Here is a 20,199-nt window from a genome sequence, read left to right on the forward strand (position 1 = left end):
CTATCTCAATTGGATTACACCAAGGATCAACCATAAGCCCTTACCTTTTACATTAGTTTTAGATGAACATATACAAGAGAGTATTCCTTGGTGCATGATGTTTGCGGATGATATTGTTCGATAGATGAGACACGAGAAGGAGTCAATAGGAAGCTAGAACTTTGGAGAAGTACTCTAGAGTCAAAGGGTTTTAAGTTAAGTAGAATACATGCATTGCAAGTTCTGATAGGGAAGGAGTTAGTTTGAATGGAGAGTAATCACTTTAAATATCTAGGCTCACTCCTTCAAGTAGATGGGGATGTGAGGAGGATGTTAGTCATAGGATTAAAGCCGGATGGTTGAAGTGGAGACGCCCACGGAGTTTTATGTGATCGTAAGATTCCCAATAAATTAAAAGGAAAATTTTAATGTTATATGGTAGTGAGTCTTATGCATCTAAGATAAGAGTTGCAGAGATGAGAATGTTAAGGTGGATGAGTGGCCATACTAGACTAGATAAAGTCCGTAATGAGAGTATTAGAGAAAAGGTAGGAGTGGTGCCAATTGAAGATAAGTTGAGAGAAGGGAGATTGAGGTGGTTTGGTCATGTGTAGACAAGTAGAGCACATTAGGTTAGAGGATAGAAAGAAAAAAGGGGTAGACCTAAATTAACTTGGAGGAGAGTAGTACAACATGACTTAGAAGCATTAAACATTTCGAGGATTTAACCCAAAATCGAATCCATATATTTTTGGGATAAAGGCTTAGTTGAGTTGAGTTGAGTATTTGGATATGCTCTCCATGTTTACTCTGCCTACAAAGCCTGGCCTCTCTGCCTTTTCATCTGGTTATTTCTTTGTCTTATCTACACGTTTTTCTTGATGTTTCTGACTGTGTTTCCTTGGAGTTCTTGCCCATGCCACCAGACCAAAAAGACACTGTTTGTGCTTCATCTGTTTTGCTTTTTCTACATATTTACAGCGTTCTTCCTCGTATATCTATTTTTGTGATGTCATTGAAAGATATACATGATACTGTGAGATTTGGGTCAGATTTATGTAGATACGATGAGATGTGGTGGACATTTTGATGCACAAGATCTGTATTTTTCGGGAGATGAGAGGGTGAGAGGAGTGAGATTTAGTTATTCTTAGGGCATTGGTGAAGTGATAGAAGGGCGACTGCTAGTGAACCTTAGGAAAGAAGATTGGGAAAAATCAGAGAGAAGGAAGGAGGAGAGAAATTAAATACTGGAAGTTTCCTATAAACCCAATGCTTCTTCATTTGCTTCGCTTCAGTGATGCCCATTTTGTTGTGTTTTTCAGGTTCTTCCGCTAGATTCTTCTGCGTTTTGTGATACACGTGACATCAATATCCATGTATTTTTTAATGAAAGTGGGTAAAGCCTGTGGACCTGATGGAATACTAATTGAAGTGTGGTAGTGTTTGGGAGATATGGTAGTGGCATGGTTAACTAAATTGTTTAATAATATTCTAAACTCAAAGAAAATGCCTGATGAATGGAAGAGGAGTATTTTAGTACCTATTTTTAAAAATAAGGGAGACATACAGAGTTGCTCAAACTATAGGGAAATTAAACTCATGAGCCATACTATGAAGTTGTGGGAGAGAGCTGTGGAACATCGACTACGTCATGACACTTCTATCTCTTCCAATCAATTTGGCTTCATGCCTGGTCGTTCAACTATGGAAGCGATCTTTCTCATTAGAAGCTTGATGGAGAAATATAGAGATGTGAAGAAAGATCTATACATGGTTTTTATCGATTTGGAGAAGGCTTATGATAGTGTTCCAAGAGATGTCTTATGGAGAGCGTTAGAACAAAAGAGAGTATCTATTAGATACATACAAGTGTTGAAAGATATGTATGAAGGAGTAACTACTATTGTGCGCACAGTGTAGGGGACACAAGAGATTTTCCTATCTCAATTGGATTACGTCAAGGTTCAGCTGTAAGCCCTTACCTTTTTTACATTAGTTTTAGATGAATTGACGAAACATATACAACAGAGTATCCCTTGGTGCATGATGTTTGTAGATGATATAGTTCTGATAGATGAGACGCAAGAATGAGTCAATAGAAAGCTAGAGCATTGGAGAATTACTCTAGAGTCAAAGAGTTTTAAGTTAAGTAGAATGAAGACAGAATACATCCATTGCATGTTCAGTGAAAGCCGAACTGGTGATAGGGAAGGAGTGGTACTGCCCCAAAGTAATCACTTTAAATATCTCCGCTCAATCCTTCAAGTAGATGGGGGATGTGAGGAGGATGTTAATCATAGGATTAAAGCTGGATGGTTGAAGTGGAGAAGTGTCACGGGAGTTTTATGTGATCGCAAGATTTCTAATAAGTTGAAAGGAAAATTTTATCGTACAGCTATACGATTGGTCATGTTATATGGTAGTGAGTGTTGGGCACTGAAGGAGTCGTACGTGTCTAAGATAAGAGTTGCGGATATGAGAATGTTAAGGTGGATGAGTGGTCATACTAAACTAGATAAAGCTCGTAATGAAAGTATTAGAGAAAATGTAGGAGTGATGCTAATTGAGGATAAGTTGAGAGAAGAGAGATTGAGGTGATTTGGTCATGTGAAGCATAGACATACAAAGGCTCCAGTTAGACAAGTAGAGCACATTAGGTTAGGGGATAGAAAGAAAAGAAGGGGTAGATCTAAACTGACTTGGAGGAGAGTAGTATAACTTGACCTAGAAGCATTACACATTTCTGAGGATTTAACCCAAAATCGTTTAGAATTGAGAAAGAGGATTCATATAGCCGATCCTAAATTTTTGGGATAAAGACTTAGTTGAGTTGAGTTGATCTGTGAGTGAAATTTGGCATTTGCAGAGTTTGTGTATTTTTTAAACTTATGTAGGGGTAGGTGAGTGAGCAGTGAGATTTCAAAGCAAGCCTGGCAACTATGTAGAAACCTTCTAGAGCCTCGGCAAGTCCTTCGATTGATAGTGTCTGCTGGTTTCTCAACCCCACAAGTGCATGGATCGCGAACAAGTAATCAAGTAGTGAGTAGAGTATCGTCCCACTAGGAATTTAATTAGTAAGTACTAGACTACACAATGATTTTGGCTATCTAGGCTATCGAATAAAATGGAGAGTGAAATTTGTCTATTTTGAATACTGAGAATAAAAAGGGTAATGAATTTGAAGAGGAATAACCTATTTTGAAATAATTCCAGAATTAAGATTTTACACTTTAACCTTATTATGGATGTAATCTTGTCTATTTATTGGATTGAGAATCGTTTGCCTTGATGGAAATTAATCCTAAAGTATCTTAGATCCTCTCTCAAGGTATCTAAGGCGTATTTCAATTAGAACCAAACCTTACTTTCGTTGGTGATTGTTCCTAATTAAAACCTTTTAAAATCTATGATTAATTTTGAAACTCCACAAAGGTTATCAGCCTATCTCTAGGTCAGATTTCCTATGTTCAAAATCTTGATTTTCTAATATTAATCTTCACCTTTCAGTTTTTCAATCAATATCTATAATCGATACTAAGTAGGTACCAACACATAGTATACATTAAGATCGCAAGAAATTAAATCAAGGAACAAATCTCAAATCCAATAAATAAAACTCAATATTTGTCCATGATAATGATTACAAGCGTTACTCTCCTAATTCCAGAATATGAAAATTACTCACTCATGGTGAGTTCAGCAAACATAATAAAAATAAAATAAAAGAACAATAAAAGTCTGCTTAAAGAAATAAAACAAAAGAACCAAAGAGAATCTGCAGCTTTGATCTTGTGGAACTTCAGTTGAAGGCTCCTCATTGATACTAATACACTACTCTTCTAGGCGGCTGTGGGAAAATGATAAAGGTGTTATTTTCCAGCTCTGGATCCCCCTTTTTTTGTGTTTTCTGCTGCTTCTATTTATATTCAGTGCCTGGGGTTAGGTTTTCAGAGTCCTAGCAGCATTAGAAGTCTCTTCTCTCTGTTAAAATGTGGAGCTGGAGCTAAATCAGGAAACTGGCTGTTGGCTGATACACGGCCTGGGGCCGTGTAATTCACTGGAGCTTCGAAGACTGCATCTCATATTGGCACAAGAGATTACATGAGGTATTGCTAGTTATACAGGTCCAAGTACACGACCTGTGTTCTTTTGCTCTTCAGAGAATTTTTCAATCCGGGCCAGCCAGAGACTTACACGGGTCTCCATGGTTTACACGGGTTGTAGTACACGGCTCGTATATTTCGTTTCTTCCTTGGCTCTTTAGTTTTCTCCTGGCAGTATGTTACACGAGTCCGCGGCTTTGCTTACACGACCCGTGTAAAGTGTATCAGCAACACTTTTCTTTCCTTTGGTCTTTCTAAGCTTTCTTTTGCACTCCTATGCCTTGGAATTTCATCCAAACAACTGAAATAATGCAGAAAACATGGAATTTAGAGCTTAACAATGGAATTTATAAAAGTTGATGAAATTAATGATTATGCACGAGATTACTTATCTAAATGCTGTGAAATAATATACAAACGTGCTTAAAAACATCTATATAATACAATTGTATCAGATAGCGAAGCCTCCTCTGCGCCCCCATAGTTAGGGTAATTCATCTCGGAAAAAAGAATCGAGAAACTGAAAACCCATTTCAGTTGCTGCTCTCTTTTCTAAGCTTTGTTTGTGCGTCTATTTCTTTATCTGTTCTAATTTTTGTTGATTCTTTTCTCATTTTATCTTGACTGGGTCTTTTTTTCTTTTTATTTTTCATCTCTTTGCTCCAGCTGTTGCTGCAAGTACGAGCTGTTTTCAGAGGTATTTTATTTCCTTTCTAAATTTAGAATGGGTTTTTGTTTCAGGTTAACTTTTTTTAATGGGAGGTTAAATTTAGAGTTAGCTTTTATTATACTTGCAGTTAATTTGCATTTTGTCATTTTTTCCTTCAGTTATTGGTGTTTTGGATGCTATTGCTTTTTTACATTGCATTGGCGCTGATTTTTTTTTTCCTTTTGTCCCTTTTGTTCAATGGATCCTGCCATCATCAATGTTTTTTTAGGTGTGTTCTCTATTTTTATAGCAATTTTTTGCTGTATTTGTGCCTTATGTATTTTTGTTGTTTTTTCTCTGAGTTTTTTCTATCTTAAATGCATTTTTTTTTTTTTGCTGCATTGGTACTAATGTTCTTTTTTTCTTTCTTTTCCTTGGCTGAAATCGTTATTGGTGATTTTTAAGGCGTGTTGGGCATTTTTATATCAATTCAGGTGTTTAGGTTTGAATAAGGGTTTGGTGCATTTTGTTGGGATCTTCAATTGTGGTGATTTATACCAGACTTAATTGATATATTTTTCCTCTGTTTTTGTTCCTGAATGAATCTGTTAAGTAGGACTTAGGTGTGCCATCAATGACATGTGGGAGAATGAAGTAAATCAGGGGAGGTTAAGATGCAGGTGTGTATGGTGACAGGTGTGTTGAGAGAGAGGAAAACATGTGCTGTTGTTAATTTGCTTGCATCTTTGCTGTTAGTCATTTAGAAGAAGGGATGGCATATGTGCAGTACAAGTTTTTTTATCAATGGAAAGACATTTACCATTTGGAAATATAAAGGGAATATAGATTATAGTTTTGATTTTGGATGTGATGTTGTCTTGGATAACATCTTGAGCCTTCATGTTATCTGCATTTAGATTTATGTGAATGCTGATGATCTTTGACAGCTGTATTTTGGTTGTCCTTTTCCTTTATAAGCATGTAGCTCTATATTGTGGTTGATATATATATATATATATATATATATATATATATATATATATTGTTTGATGTATTTACCGAGGCAGCAGTGGAACCATATGAAGAAGGCCTCAGAGAAAGAAAACAAAGTGATTCTTTGGTTTTGAGTTGATTACACAGGCTGTAGTATAAGCCTTGAAAATGTCGAGAAATCTTTATATACACTTTGAAAGTAAACATTCTATTTGGAGAATTAACATTTAGATTGTTTCCCACGATTTTGCAGGAATTGAACCAAGCAAATGGGAACCAGTATTTGAAAGCTTTGAGCAAGTGGATCCCTCAACAACTAGATTGTGAGTTGCATATAGAGACTCCATAGTTGTATGACTCTCAACAATTGAAAGAATCAAACTGCTAACAACTGGCATAAGTTCCTCGACTGAAAGTTTTAACTGATGTATATGGAGTCTTTATTGCATATAAATTCGTGGATTAACTGCCAAAATAAACAAATAGCAAAATCAATAATTTGAATTCCTAAATATTCTAATATAGTTTTAATATTTCTCTGTTTCAGGCTTGGAAGCACTGGTCTACTCTGTATTGTTCAAACCTTGGTGAGTAAACTCCCTAAATATGTATGATTCTACTCCCTTGTAGAGAAAATTAAACACACCTTAGCACGCACACCATTGATTTCTTTAATGTGCAAGTCTATGACCTTTAAAACTATCAGGTGCACATCTATAACTTTTGGAGGCATTCTTAATGAATTTTAAATCTCATTCTAAATTTGTTAAAAGAATGTTGCCTTATCTTTTGTTTTGATTTGATAATATTTTCTTTTTTCCAACTTTGTCATGATGGCTGGTTCATAAGATGGGTAGAGAAATAAAAAGTTGTAAAGAAGAATGGACTAGGAGCTCTAATGTGGCTTTACTTTCTTCTTAGTACAACTGTTTATGGTGCAGAACAGCATTGCCGAGTAGATTTTGTGAGGCTTAATGTTGTGGTAAGATTAACCTCTTTGGTAATAAAGTCTTTCTTGACTATACATCAAGTCAGATGGTAGAGATGTCAATAACTGTACATTTCACAAAAGGAATTGAGAAGAACATCCAACCATATCGTAAAATTTGACTGAGTTTGTTTCAAGATAACCTTGATTTTAGTTTGAATTTGTGCACCGCCAATCCTTGGGAAAAAATGATGCAGCCTTAGTGAACACATGCCTGGGACATGCACAACACATAATCAAACCCTTTCCCTTTTTGATGTAAATATAAAATATATACATAGTCAAATTGTGAATGGTTGTTGTCAATTCCACTTATAAAAGTAAATATCAAATGCTAATGCATTGACATTTTGCACTTGTGAATGCAGATTCTGCTAGCACCATACGGCTCTATGGGTAGAGTTATTATGTCCCAATGGTTGCATAAAATTGGAGTGCCTTATTTTGGAGTATCTGAGTGGAATGAGTTGAAGTTCTTAAAGAACTCTTTTTACTCAAGAAGACACAATAGTGCCTTTGAGGCTCTATGTTCTCTGAATGAAACATAAATTAAGAGAGTGTTGCAGTTATGTGGGATCTGATAAATTGATGGTGGGTTTGAGAATAGGGCAATAGTGTGAATGTTGTCAGTCACAGTGGTGGTGTGGTTTAAGAGGAGGGGGCTGAAAAAAAAAAAAAAAAAAAACCCATCGAGACAAGAACCCATAAAGCAATGACAAACAGAAGCATCTCAAAGGGAAACAGATTGGCCCAGCAGCAAAAATTGAGTGCATTAAGATTTTTTTTTTTTCCAGAAGTTACAAAGGTTTGCCTCCTAAAATCTAAATGCTGTTCTTTTCTCTTCTTGCTCGCTCAGGTGCTTGGTTGTTCACAACTGTATTCTGCATGCTTTTCTGAAGCGTGGCATCAATCCTGGTTCCTGGGGGATTGAGAAGTTAGGAGTGTTGTTGAGCAATATTATGGAAAGAAATTTGAGCACTTCCATTAGTTGCCGAAGTGGGGATTTAAAAGTTACTTGGGATGGCATGAGCAGGTTTCTTCTAAAGATTCCATTAATTTTGGATCCGTTGCCTTAAAGCTTTGGAATTATTAATCAATGCACTGTGTGTTTTTCCTTCTCCTTTGTAGATTGTTTATCTTGCTTGGGTGCTCCAAAAGGTAAACTTAAAATATTTTATATATATTAGTGGTGTGTGTTCAGTTTTGTTTCTCTGTTCTTGGTTAGCTATCCTTAATCTTTTTAAAATTTCATGCAATCTAATTAATCTAGATAGATTTCACTAGATGTCTTCAAGATTCCATGCAATCTAAGAAAGACTGACGGGCTAGTGATGACATTGTGGATCTTTCATTGGGTATAGGTACTAAGTATGATTGGACATACCAAGGATTAATTATGATATTTGACTCTACATTTATATCTATGCTAATAAATCAAATCAATATCATCCATCTATTATAATTTATGGCGTAAAGTTAATGGATAAATAAAACACATTTCCTATATAAAGATTTTATTGAGTTTCTTATGCAAGATATATATCGTGTATCTTCTTTCTTTTGTCAAAATTTTATAGTAAAATGTCATAGCCCAACAACAAAATTGAGATAAATTAATCAAAATAGGAAAATTAGCCAACACCCATATCCATAGATTGCAATCAACAACAAACCAACAGCTGAAATCACCAAAAGAAAGAAAACTAAGCCCAACGATGCAAACACTCAAATGTTGCGAACTAGATATTGGCTACAAATTGATCCAGCAGCATGTTTTTACCTCTATTCAATTATTTTTGAATTCTTGAGTCCATTTTTGACGGATTAATGAATGATTATGGGTGTCTTGCTGTTTGTAGCTCTGTTGCAAATCTCAAGCGTTTTGGCAAAGTGGTTCTACTAACTGCTTTTCATTCTTTTAAGTGGTCTTTAGGCGCTCTGAATCAGTGTAACTCGTTCTTTAAATGTACACTACTTAAACCCATTATTTTACAATTGCGGTTTTGGCATTATTATTCATAGTTTAATAAGTGAGTTGAATTAGTGTTAATCAATTGTAGAAATCAATTATGGAGTTACTTTAAGTTCCTGCATACTTTAGGGCTATGTGTTTGTTTAATATTAAGTGGAAGTTATATGCTTCTCTTTATGTGGGAGGACAAGCTTAGGAAGAAAATTAGTTCATCTTATTTTATTTTTGTTGTCTGAGAAGTCATAAAAGGCCGAAAATGCTCCGCCAATAACTCCTTTGATTTATTTCTTGAAAACCCCACATGGGGATTGTTTAAATGCTACTGAGAAATTATTTTAAGGTCTTTTATTTTAATAATATATACAATATATTATTATTTTATTTTTGCAGTGTGATAAGTCAAAAAAATGCTGGAAATGCTCCACCAATGCTGGAAATGCTCCACCAACTCATTTGATTGATTTCCTGAAAACTTCATAAATTGAGTTGTCCAGATATCCTTCCTTTGGAAGAAGACGTAAATTTCATCTATGAACAGCTTCACTATCAGTAAGTGGTGTTGACATCCTAAGTGCCTCAATAATGAATGTGGCAATAGGCATGGGTATTCTGTTTTAGATGCTACTAAGAAAATGATTTTAAGATCTTTCATTTTTAATAAGATATTTAATATATTATTTTGAGACATTCTATTTTTAAAAATCATTTAAAATTTTTCATTAGTATTTAAGCTTTCTGTTGATTTGATGGTTTAATCTGCATATCAACAAAGCAAATCCATTCAAGTGGGATTTGGTGTGGGTTGATGAGTTGTGTTTCATTTGATTATCTAGTTATACATAGATATCTATGTCCATTTACCGAGCTTCTCTTAATTTTGTTGACAGACTGCGAAGAAGTGTTCGGGCTGGAAATATTATTTCCTAAAGAAATGAATTTGGAGATCCATTCGTAACAAGAGGGCCTAGGCATGGCTAAAAGTTTTTATCTTTGATTAATCTGGACATGCTTTGTGAGAGAAGTCAGAAAGCTTTGTCATACTTCAGCATATTACGTGTTTTCTATGTGATTGTATGCTCGAGTTATTTATTTTATTGTCATAATTTGAGTGTTATTCATTTTGTGCTGAGGATTGAAAAGCCTCAGGATAGTATTCATTCTTTACTGCATCAGGTTCATGAAATGTTGGATAGAGAGTGGTTGGTAAGAGTCTCCCATGGCTCTAGAGAATCTAATTTTAGTGCAGATTGGATGGTCCCATTCTTTGCCTGTGGGTGTGCACAGATTCAGGTCTCCTCCTTCGGGCCTGCTAAAGTGGCTTTCTCATGATAGTGTAGGAGTCGCTCATTCTCGAGCTTGTGCGGTGTAGATGAACAAATGAAATCAAAAGACGAAAAGAAAAATGGAGATGAAAAAAGTACAAATAAAGGAACGAACTCATGAATTAATATTAATATTTATTATTTTATTATTATAAAAATTTTAAATTTTAGTTGATATCAATAATAATTTAAAAATAAAAAAAAAACGAAATGAATTAAATTAATTAAGAGACATTAAATTGAAGAATAACTTGAATTTGTGGTATTCAATTGTTTATTAATTTCATTAGTTCTCCTACATAAGAATGATTGCTTCAAAGTGCTATGATGGAAACATTTGACACCAAGAATAATAACATTTGCTTCAATGTTCTGTTACAAATTTTGTTTTAAAAATAATTTTACATATATAATAAATTTTATCATATTTTTTAATTTAAAATTAAAAATCCTAAACTAATAATAATTCCTAAAACCTTTGCAACAAATTACATAGTTGTTATGTTAACAATCAGGATGGTAACGAATTCGGTTTTTATAAGTATTTGACTCGATTAAACTTTAATATAATAGATTTGAATAATATAAATAGGGATTGGAATGAGTTTATGACTTCGTTGAATATTTATTATTTAAATTTATTTATATAAATATTTGATTAAATAAAAAAATATATTTTTTATAATAATATTTATAAATTTAATATATTTTATTTTAAATAAAATAAAATTTAAATATTTTATTAATTATTAAATTTTAAAATATAAATTATTAATAAAAAAATAATTTTTTATATAAATTATTAATTAAAATATATAAAATTAAATTTATTTAATATTTTTCAAGTAATAATTAATGAGTTTGAGAATAATTTAAATAATTGGGAATAAATTTTAATTGAATTTAAATTATATTTAAATTTTGAGAATATTAGTTATGATAATTTTTGCAGATAATTAACTATTGTCATTCCTATTAACAATCCATCAATCCCATAATGTAATGCATATGAATTTTATCTATATATTACCTCTAATTATGAAATTATATTTTATTTTATAAAAGTTTTATTATTTATATTGTTAAATTTTACGATTCATTTGAAGTAAATTATTTGTAACAATTTTTTTTTTCACATAATTATATATCAACTCTATTTTTTTTAAAATGAAAAGTTTTTTAAGTTAAAAAAATTAAATTTTTTAATAAATTAAAAAATAATTAAATTAAATTCTTTTAAAATTTCACATAAATTCTAAATTTATTCAAATCAAAACATTTTTTTTACTCATATAAACTTTTTATAATGTGAATTAAAAAATTAATTTTATTCTTGCATCGGAGTTAGATTATTAAAAATTAATTAACTTAACAGAAAAAATAAATTTTTTTCAACATCTTAAATAATCATATTTTTTACAGTTTTTTAAATTTTAATTAAAAAATATTACAAATTAAATGAAATAAAATATATTTATTTAACATTTCACATTTAATATCTATTATTTTAATTAAAATTTAATATATTATAAAAAATATGAAAAATTTTAAATGTTGAAAAAAATTTATTTATTTTTTTACTAAGTTAATAAATTTTTAATAATCGACTATTTTATAAAAAACATTATTTTGTATAAAATTTAATAAAATAAATTATATATATACGTATTGTATAAATATACCTAATTAGTTTAATAAAAATAGTTTTATGCAAAATACTTTATCAAACAACAATATGCTGCAAATTATTTTCCACGAAGCGTACATCAAAAAAGCAGGAATGGATGGCCGATTGCTCAGAAAGATCAACGCTCCCTCTCTCTAAGTGCATCTTCGCCTCTGCATAAGGCGATTCCAACAACAGACAGTAGAGATGGGAAAAGAAAATCACAGATCAAGCATCTAAGTTCCTCCTGATTTCGCGTTGATTTTTAAGATTTCTTTTTTGGACTACTATTTCACTTTTCTTCTCTGATTTTGGACTGCAACTCTCGACGGAAAGAAAGAGAAGGAGATCTGGGTTTCGGTCGATTATTTAATTATTTTTTTGCCTTTGTTTGTTTCTCGATCGGTTCGCTTCTCGGCAAACAGGTGATTGAAAACCCTAGTTCTTGATTCTTGTGATTGGTGCTTGTTTACAGTTTAGATCCTTGCTGTCGTTTTTGTTTTTCATCTGCTTGTTGAATGCTCTGCGCATTTAGCGGTGCTTCACTTTGTCAATGGCGATTATCTGTTGGTTTCTGAGTTTAGGAGGAGTAGAAGTGTTGTTGAGTTGTTTTTGAGTTGATTCTTACAAGTGATTATGATTTTAGGTCCTTTTTTTGGTAGTCCTGATTTCGATTTGAATCCAAATACTTGTTTTCTCTGTTCGTCTTCTGCCTTCTGTCAATTTCTGACCTAAATACATGGCGGTGCTTATATCTTGTTTCTGAAGTAGCTATCACCGTTATTCTGGCTTCAAATGCCAGATTTGCCATATATGATGTCGAACTATCAATTTTGTGCTTGTGGGTTTGGATTCTACATTCTTGTATTTCTACTTCCAGTGCATTAGCACTGATCCGAAGTTAGATGTTTCACAGGATGGGTAGTCTGAGCACCTTGTGTTTTACCTAGCTTCTGGAATTTTTAAACCTCACATTAAACTGGCAACAATTAGAGGTCTTGATTAGTGGTGGGCAAAGGTGGAAGTGGGCTAAAATTGAAAGAATCTGGAGTTTATTTTAGTTTTTTATATACTGGCCTTTTGAGGATAAATACTTTGAATTTCAGGATTTTTTCTTTTTCACTTGAAACTTGCTTTTGCTCTTGCATTGCAGGTGAGCCGTTACCATTAGAATAATTGGAAATCTAGCAGCAATGGCATTCTGCAAAACGTATGATGAGAAGCCATTGGTTAATGAGAGAGGATTATCATTGGGCAGCATGCATGATGTTAGAGGTTTGAAATTCTCTAGCCTTATCAACTCTGATTTGACTTGGAAGAAGGTTGCAAAAGGCAACAGGACTTCATCAAGGCGAGCTAGGAACTTGGTTTCTAGAAGCCGGAATACTGGTGAGGAACTGATAAAAATGGATTCCAACGCTATGGACATGTCATTTTCTGAATATGAGAAGGTTATTATACATGCTGGTTTCTCTTTCTTTTTTTTTGCTTTATTATATGATATGATAATTTTATTTGCAAACAAGCGAATATCAAAGGAAATGTGTGCAATCTGTGACATGATACTATCTTCCCTTGTTTTATCTAGCAGCTTGGAGTAAGTGTTCTTGGGTGCCGCTTTAGTGAGAACGCAGACCTTGTGCATATAAAGAAAAGGAAATTAATGTTCAGATCACCCACTCCACCACCCAAAGACCCATCTCAACATCCCAAGGAAAATGAAAGGCTCCTAAAAAGTCAACCTGAAGTAGTTGATTATGCTGCATCTGCAAGTTGCTTGGGTCCAACTGTTGATACTGAGCATGATGTCGGTGAGAAGAAATTTGAGAGGCAAAATAAGCAACTTAATGAAAGGGAAGAATTCTCTGGTATCTTCATACTTGCTGCTACTGCCTGCCGTGATAGTGTTGGAGAAGTTGATTATGAGGAGGATTGTGGAGTTGAAGAATCTTATACACTTGAAGTTTCCTCAATGGAAAATCTGTCAAATAGAGATGTTAAAGATGACCATAGTTCTGCCAAAATTTCAATTGAAGAACATCCTGAAGAGTTTACTGCCTCATTAAGATTGCACAATACTTCAACTGATGGTATAGTGCAGTCAAATAATTTTCACAATAAGTCTATGGGGGATTGTTCTATTGCAGTAGTAGAGGATCACTTAACCAAGAAGTTTCAGGAAACAGATGTAGTGCATGTGTTTTCTTCACAAGATGATCATTCATTTTGGGATTTGAATACTTCAATAGATGTATGGCCACACCCTATTGATAATAAATGTGAGGATTCTCATATTTCAGATGGGATTACTGAAGACATTAAGGGTGGTAATTGTAGCAACATGATTAGGAACTCAGAAAGTGAGAGCATGAAAAGGGGATTTGGAAGTGGTAGATGTCATCCTGAAACTGAACTGCCACCAGCAGATCCTAGTGGGATAGTTGATAAGCAACAATTTTCAAACATAAAGGAACTTAAATCGGATTCATTGACTGATATTGATGGGATTAGTTGCTCAAAAGAAAAATTGCCGTCTTCTGTTTCAATTGATAGTGCTACTGTATCTTCTGACAGGAATAAAAGCGCTTCAGTTCAATGTTTAACTTTGAGCTCCACAGGGAATGGCAAAAGCTTATATCCCCATCAAGCTACAGGGTTGAATGGTTGTGCGCAAAACCCTCTTCCCTCCAAATCCAATGAATCTCTTAGGACCTTTATTTCCAAAGAAATCTGTGACGTGGCATCTGTTGATGTTACTTGTGCAAAGAATGAAGGTGGTTGTAGCACTATTGCATGTGAAACGGTTTCCTCCAGTTTACAGGTTGAGGAAGTGGAGCTCGCTCCTTGTGTGACTTCCTCTGTTAACACCACCCGTGAGACAGATGTTTCAAATGAAGATGCTAAGGGTGCCAAAGAGAATTCTCTTTCTCAATTTAATGAAGTGGAATTTCTCCCTTCTTCTCCAGGTGTTAAGATGATGCAAACCTTAAGTGACTTGGCTCTGGATTCCAAGGTGATATGCAGCAATGCTTTTAAGTATGATGAAACTGATAATGTAATGCATAAGGAAAGTGAGGAACCTGTGACGAAGTCTTCGGAAATGTCTATGGCATTGTTACATAGTCCCTCTGATGCATACGGAAACAACTCTAAGGATATTGTAAATAGTTTTGATAAGATGGCTGTAGAAGAACGTTCTGACAAAGGTTATAATTCTGAATTTTTTCATGATGTTCACACTGATGTGCAAGCAAGTAGGTTTGAGGTGGATTATGATTCTCAGTATGAAGATGGAGAAGTAAGGGAATCTATGGAGCATATCCGGCAAGAATATTATGGTGATGATGTAGAAGCTGAACATGTGGATTATGGTTCTGACAGTGATAATTTGGGTTCTGGTGCTGAAAAAATTATGACAAATACACAGGGAATGGATTTCCAAACTTGTTTGAGTAGATTGAGAGGAAAATATGCAAACGATATAGGTAAGACTGGTGGTAACAATTACAGCAAATCAAAAATAGGGACTGACAATGAGATTACAGGTGACAGGATTGATTCTGGGGTGGACGATAGGAGGATTCAGGCAAGAAATGACAGTGGCTGGCAAGATATAAACAATGATGATGCGGATGGATTGGATCCTGTTGATCAGACAAGGAACGCAGAGTCCAGAACATTCAGAAGGGAGTTGTGTTCTCGTATTGAAGAGCGAGCAGTCAATGACCTACCCTTTATAAGGGGCAGGTACTACCTTTTTATTAGTTTTTTTTCCTTTTTATTCTGCTGTCTCCCCCTCCTGTTGCCCCTCTTTCAGATTTTTAGTGGAGATGGAGCTGGAGCTGTAGTTATCTTATAGGGAGGAAAGGAACAATCCCTGATTTCATTTTATCCTCTTTATTTCCCTCCCCATGTACAACCGGTCATCTGATTGATGATCTCTGAGTAAATTCCTTAGTATGTTCTTGAATACAGCGATGCTGTTGATCCAAATACAAACCTGAATGGAAGTCTTGGTATGTTGATTCGTTGAATCCTTTTGTAGGGGCAGATATGCTCAGGATCCTCATGCTAGAAGTCAAGGAGATGATCGTTTGGTTGATTCTCAAGCCTGCAGTAGGGGCATAAAGCACCATCATTTGTCCAAGTACCATGTCCCATTTTCTTTTCATCACCTCGGGTCAGCAAAAGGCTTGCACCAACGTGTTAGAAGAAGCGGATCACCAGACGCTAGAGATAAGACTCTTGGTATGCATCGGCATATTAGACCATCGAGGAACCTTAGTCCTGGTTGGCGTGTGACCCTTGGCAGGGGCAGGTCTATGAGATATGGTCTGCAACTCGAAGGTAGAGGCCCCAGGGGTAGATACCATGGTTTTGAAGTTGATGATTGCTGCCATTCTTCTGTGACACATTCACATCCTGTAGCCAAGAGAGACAGAAGTTTTTCTCCTATTAAAAGTAAGGATCCTCGTGTACATCAATCTCACTCAAAATGTTCTTCAAGATCTAGAAGTCAATCTTCCTGTTCTGGGAATCCATGTTTTAAATCCCGAAGTAAATTCCCCAATTTTAAATCTGCAGTCAGAGTGCAGAGAATGAGATCACCTGATCGGAGGCCTGGTCTTTCAGTAGGTAGTGCGAGAGGATTTAGACCAGCACGAAGAAATCATTTTTCACCATCTCGCAATACACAATGGATTGTTGATAGGAAGGATGGTGTTTTTCATCGTAAGGAGCAGAGTTATAATACACATTCTTCATTAAGCAGGAGATCAATGGGAAGATTTGTCCAACAGGATGACAGGTCTGTTGATTCTTCACGAAGCTTCAGATCTGTGTTCTCAAGAAGATTCAGGGAGATGAGTGGAGCTGGAGGAGGGAGTTCAAGATACGAAGAGAGTGATGATGATAGGGGCAAGCATCGATGCAGATATGGGCTAGCTCATTCTGTGAAGCAAAATGACATGGAGGGACCTGTGAAGCGTTTTCGTTATAATGTTGCAGATGGTTATAGTTCTCGTTATAGGGATGTTCCAGATTCCTTTGGCAAAGAGAGTCCCAATTGCCATGGCAGGAGCATTGCTAGCCAAATTGGTGACATTCCAGGGAAGTTCAGGGAAGGTAGAGGGCCATTTACATATCAAAGAGGGGGGAAATATGATGGTGACTCAAAGTCATCTAGGGGGCAGGAAGGTGACGATGAGATGGCTTCAAGGGGATGATCTTCTTGACCTGTGTCCCTACTTATCTCTTAGTGTATTTGGTTTACAGTGGGCAAATCAGTAGGTAGATATATACTTTGGATAAAGGAACCTTTTCCATTTTCAGTGGAAAGGCATTTAGATCCGTAGTTCTCATTCCCAGCTTTATTTTTAACTTTTCTTAATTATTATTATTATTTTTTTTTTGAATTTTGGTCGGGGCCTATCTTTTACCCTTGTATATTTATTCTCTTGTAGCCGATTTTGGTGACAAGCCAATTGAATATTGTCAAATCAATGAAATGTCAACATATTTTACCATAGCTTTGTTCAAGTTGAATTTCATTTTTTTTCTTTCATTGGATAATCGCCTTATGTTCAGGAATTCCTTTAGCACAATTTCAGCAAGGTCTATTCAATCATGGCCATCTTATCATAATGGGTTTTCTCAGCGTGGGGCAGTGGTAGAGATCTTTATCTATGTTCATATGGGAACTACAATTGTGGCCTTACTTTTGTACCTAGTTCTGTTCGGCAGAACGAGATTGTATTAGGATTCACCATTAAGAGAGAGTTCTTAACATTTATTTAGAATTTTATATACATTCCCTGTGTAAATATAAAATCTTTTATATTATGGTTGAGCAGTAATGATATGTTTCTAGCTTTTTCTGGTTTTGCAGCTCTTCTTCATAATACAGTAGGGGAGCCCCCTAATCCTACAAGGTAAAATCTACATTCCACATTTTGAGTTTTCTGTTATCATATCCATGTAGCATATCTATAATTTATGAAAGTAGGTGACGAAAACTTACTAGGCAATGTAATTCATAATTTTTATGAATACTAAACGTTTTCCTTGGAATCATGTTTGGCAGTCATCATCATCAAAGTGGGTGAAGAAAGCATTCATGGTAGGGCAATCGTAGTTTAGTTCAAGAAAACAGGAGATAGAAAATGTCGAGTGTTCATGTTTGAAGTGTCGGAGTAGGTGTAGCCTCAGAATGCAAATGTACTTCTAAGCATATGACTTGGCTGCCTATGTGGGGTTTAGAAAACTTGGCACATTTCAATTCAGTTGTCAGAAAAGCCAACTAAAATGATGGGGTTAAATTTAGAGTACTTTATGTTTTGCCCATCATTTTCATGCAGTGGATATTTGTGGTGCAAATGGGAAGGGAACCCACCCTTGGTCTTGTGTTGTTATGCTGAGGTAGATTCATGATCAAACTAGAGAGGTGAGGTGAATCATTGAATTGAAATTAGGTGCCATTCCTTGCCTCAAAGTTTTGTTTGGTGATGATGGTGGTGGCATTAAAGGGACCATTTGGTGACAATATTTTGACATATCTAAGCTCACTACTCAACTGTCAATAGCAATGCACCAGACAGGTGAGGGCCTAGCGTAGTGGGCTTTAGATATTTAATCCACTTCATGGGCTGCCAATGGACTTCAATTTTTATCGTCTTTGATGTTGAAAGAATTTTTTGAACAAAAATATAATTTTTATTTATAAATAATCATATATTATCAACGGATGGCAATTAATTAGATTTTTATGAATATTCAATCTGATCAAATCCTAATAAAATAGATTTAAGTAATATATAATCAGATTTGGAACGGGTTCGGATTTTAAAATAATGAGTTCGGTTTGAGTCGAATTCAGATTATATATGTTGCGTATTCGTTACCTAAACTTATTTATATAAATATTTAATTAAATATAAAATATATTTTTTATAATAATATTTATAAATTTTTATATATTTTATTTGAAATAAAATAAAATTTAAATATTTTATGAAATTATTATATTTTTTAAAATATAAATTATTAATAAAAAATAATTATTATGTAAATTATTAATTAAAATATATAAAATAAAACGGATTCGAGTGCTTTTCAAATAATAATAATAATAATAGTTTGAATATTTGAAAATAATTTTAATCGGATTTAGAATGAATTTAAATTTTAAAAATATTAATCGGATTCGGATAGAATGATTTTCATAATTATCATAATTATTGTTATTTATCTATAATAAAATTCATTTCTTTAATTTAAAATATTATAATAAAATAATTGTTTAATACCACTAAGAACTACAATTACTTTTGTCTCAAAATCATATGAAATTGTTCTTGGCATAAAAATTTGTTAATGACATTGCATCATCTTTCGGTTATACACCACAATCGATACTTTTGAGAGTTTAAATTCATACAATATAATGAATTGTAGAATGGGAATACCACAATTAATATATATCTTTTAATGGATTAAAAACTTTCAAGATAAATAGAAAGATAACTCTTACATTCTCATTGGGAAAGATAATAAATAAAAATTAAAAATTTTATAAAAATGAAAATAATTATGTAAAATATACTCTATTTAAAAAAAAAAAAAAAAAACCCACTAGTGAGAATTACTGAGGACAGACTCAAAATTATTTTTCTTCAGAAAGAAAAGTTAGAATAGGAGGCTAGCTAGGGTTTCTGGTTGGTTGGATGTTGAGAGCATTTTCAAGTCATTTAGAATTTGACAATTTTGAATTTTCCAAGATTCTTATTTCCTTAATGACTGAAATCCATATTGAATACTATTCCTGGCAAATGGTTTATTCATTTCAACAATAGTATATCTCTTTCTTTCTTTCTTTCTTTCTTTATTTTTACATGAAGCATCCTTCAAGTCCGTTTTATAGTTCATGAAAAAGTAATTTCTTCAAGATTTATAACTGTTCCTTCCAACAGTATCTTTATCAAGAATCGAATATAAATTTTTTCTTAAAAGTATAGAGGTCTTACCATATCATCCAATATTTATTAATACAAGATTTTTTTTTTTAATATTTCATTAGTTAAATTTTTATTTTAGAATGCAGAAAATTACAAATTGAAATATTGATATTCTTTTGTTTTTTGAATTACCAAAAAAAATAGATATAACTATTGTTTCTATCTAGACTAGGGAAACTAATTGAACAAAAGTGGAATTAAATTAATACATGTTTATTAATTTATTTTGAAAAATAAAGCAAGGAATCCTTCAATTTGTTTCTAATTTAATCACAAGGTCATTTGTAAAACCCTAATTTTCTATGAAAACTGACAACCCATGATTAATTTAAAGAAGTCCACAAGATTCATGAGTCATGGAAAGAAACTAATAAATTAAAAGCAAGGTGGTCAGCAATCAAAAGAACTAATAATTCATGCAAGAATAAAGTAGAAAAATCATAGGGTGCTACACAATTTTGTCTTGGGCATTGACATTGTCTCTGACAAAAATAAGTGCCCCTAGTCAGAGA

The 20,199-nt window shown here is 33.7% G+C and overlaps 1 protein-coding gene and 1 long non-coding RNA gene across 13 annotated transcripts; both read left to right on the forward strand.

Annotated features, from left to right (window-relative positions):
• The first annotated feature begins 763 nt into the window (after window positions 1-763).
• Window positions 764-9,870, forward strand: LOC110658460 (uncharacterized). 8 transcript variants are annotated; one of them, XR_009151370.1, is made up of 6 exons: window positions 764-826; window positions 4,752-4,782; window positions 5,981-6,050; window positions 6,275-6,314; window positions 6,649-9,236; window positions 9,575-9,870. It is a non-coding gene; the product is annotated as an uncharacterized LOC110658460 (long non-coding RNA). The 8 variants fall into 8 exon arrangements; XR_009151374.1 differs by lacking the exon at window positions 764-826 and having other exon boundaries at window positions 3,825-4,782; window positions 6,649-8,681; window positions 9,078-9,236; XR_009151372.1 differs by lacking the exon at window positions 764-826 and having other exon boundaries at window positions 3,827-4,782; window positions 6,577-6,709; window positions 7,084-9,236.
• Window positions 9,871-11,728: 1,858 nt separating this feature from the next.
• LOC110658463 (uncharacterized) lies at window positions 11,729-17,200 on the forward strand. 5 transcript variants are annotated; one of them, XM_021816082.2, is made up of 5 exons: window positions 11,729-12,100; window positions 12,829-13,126; window positions 13,267-15,422; window positions 15,721-16,136; window positions 16,260-17,200. In XM_021816082.2, exons 2-5 carry the CDS (start codon window positions 12,869-12,871, stop codon window positions 16,898-16,900), a joined length of 3,471 nt encoding a protein of 1,156 aa, XP_021671774.2. In that variant the 5' UTR covers window positions 11,729-12,100; window positions 12,829-12,868; the 3' UTR covers window positions 16,901-17,200. The 5 variants fall into 5 exon arrangements, with proteins under 5 accessions (XP_021671774.2, XP_021671773.2, XP_021671772.2 ...); XM_021816081.2 differs by having other exon boundaries at window positions 13,267-15,160; window positions 15,221-15,422; window positions 15,721-17,200; XM_021816080.2 differs by having other exon boundaries at window positions 11,730-12,100; window positions 15,721-17,200.
• Window positions 17,201-20,199: the final 2,999 nt, after the last annotated feature.

Source organism: Hevea brasiliensis, chromosome 9, assembly GCF_030052815.1.
Source record: "Hevea brasiliensis isolate MT/VB/25A 57/8 chromosome 9, ASM3005281v1, whole genome shotgun sequence".
In the NCBI taxonomy this organism is placed as follows: domain Eukaryota; kingdom Viridiplantae; phylum Streptophyta; class Magnoliopsida; order Malpighiales; family Euphorbiaceae; genus Hevea; species Hevea brasiliensis.

What these genes read in the sequence shown, in the direction of transcription:
- LOC110658463 (XM_021816080.2), top strand. Translation starts at nt 12,869, where the DNA reads ATGGCATTCTGCAAAACGTATGATGAGAAGCCATTGGTTAATGAGAGA. An exon ending in CATTTTCTGAATATGAGAAG is followed by an intron (nt 13,127 to 13,266) that starts GTTATTATACAT and finishes TTTATCTAGCAG; the next exon opens with CTTGGAGTAAGTGTTCTTGG. An exon ending in CTACCCTTTATAAGGGGCAG is followed by an intron (nt 15,423 to 15,720) that starts GTACTACCTTTT and finishes ATCCTTTTGTAG; the next exon opens with GGGCAGATATGCTCAGGATC.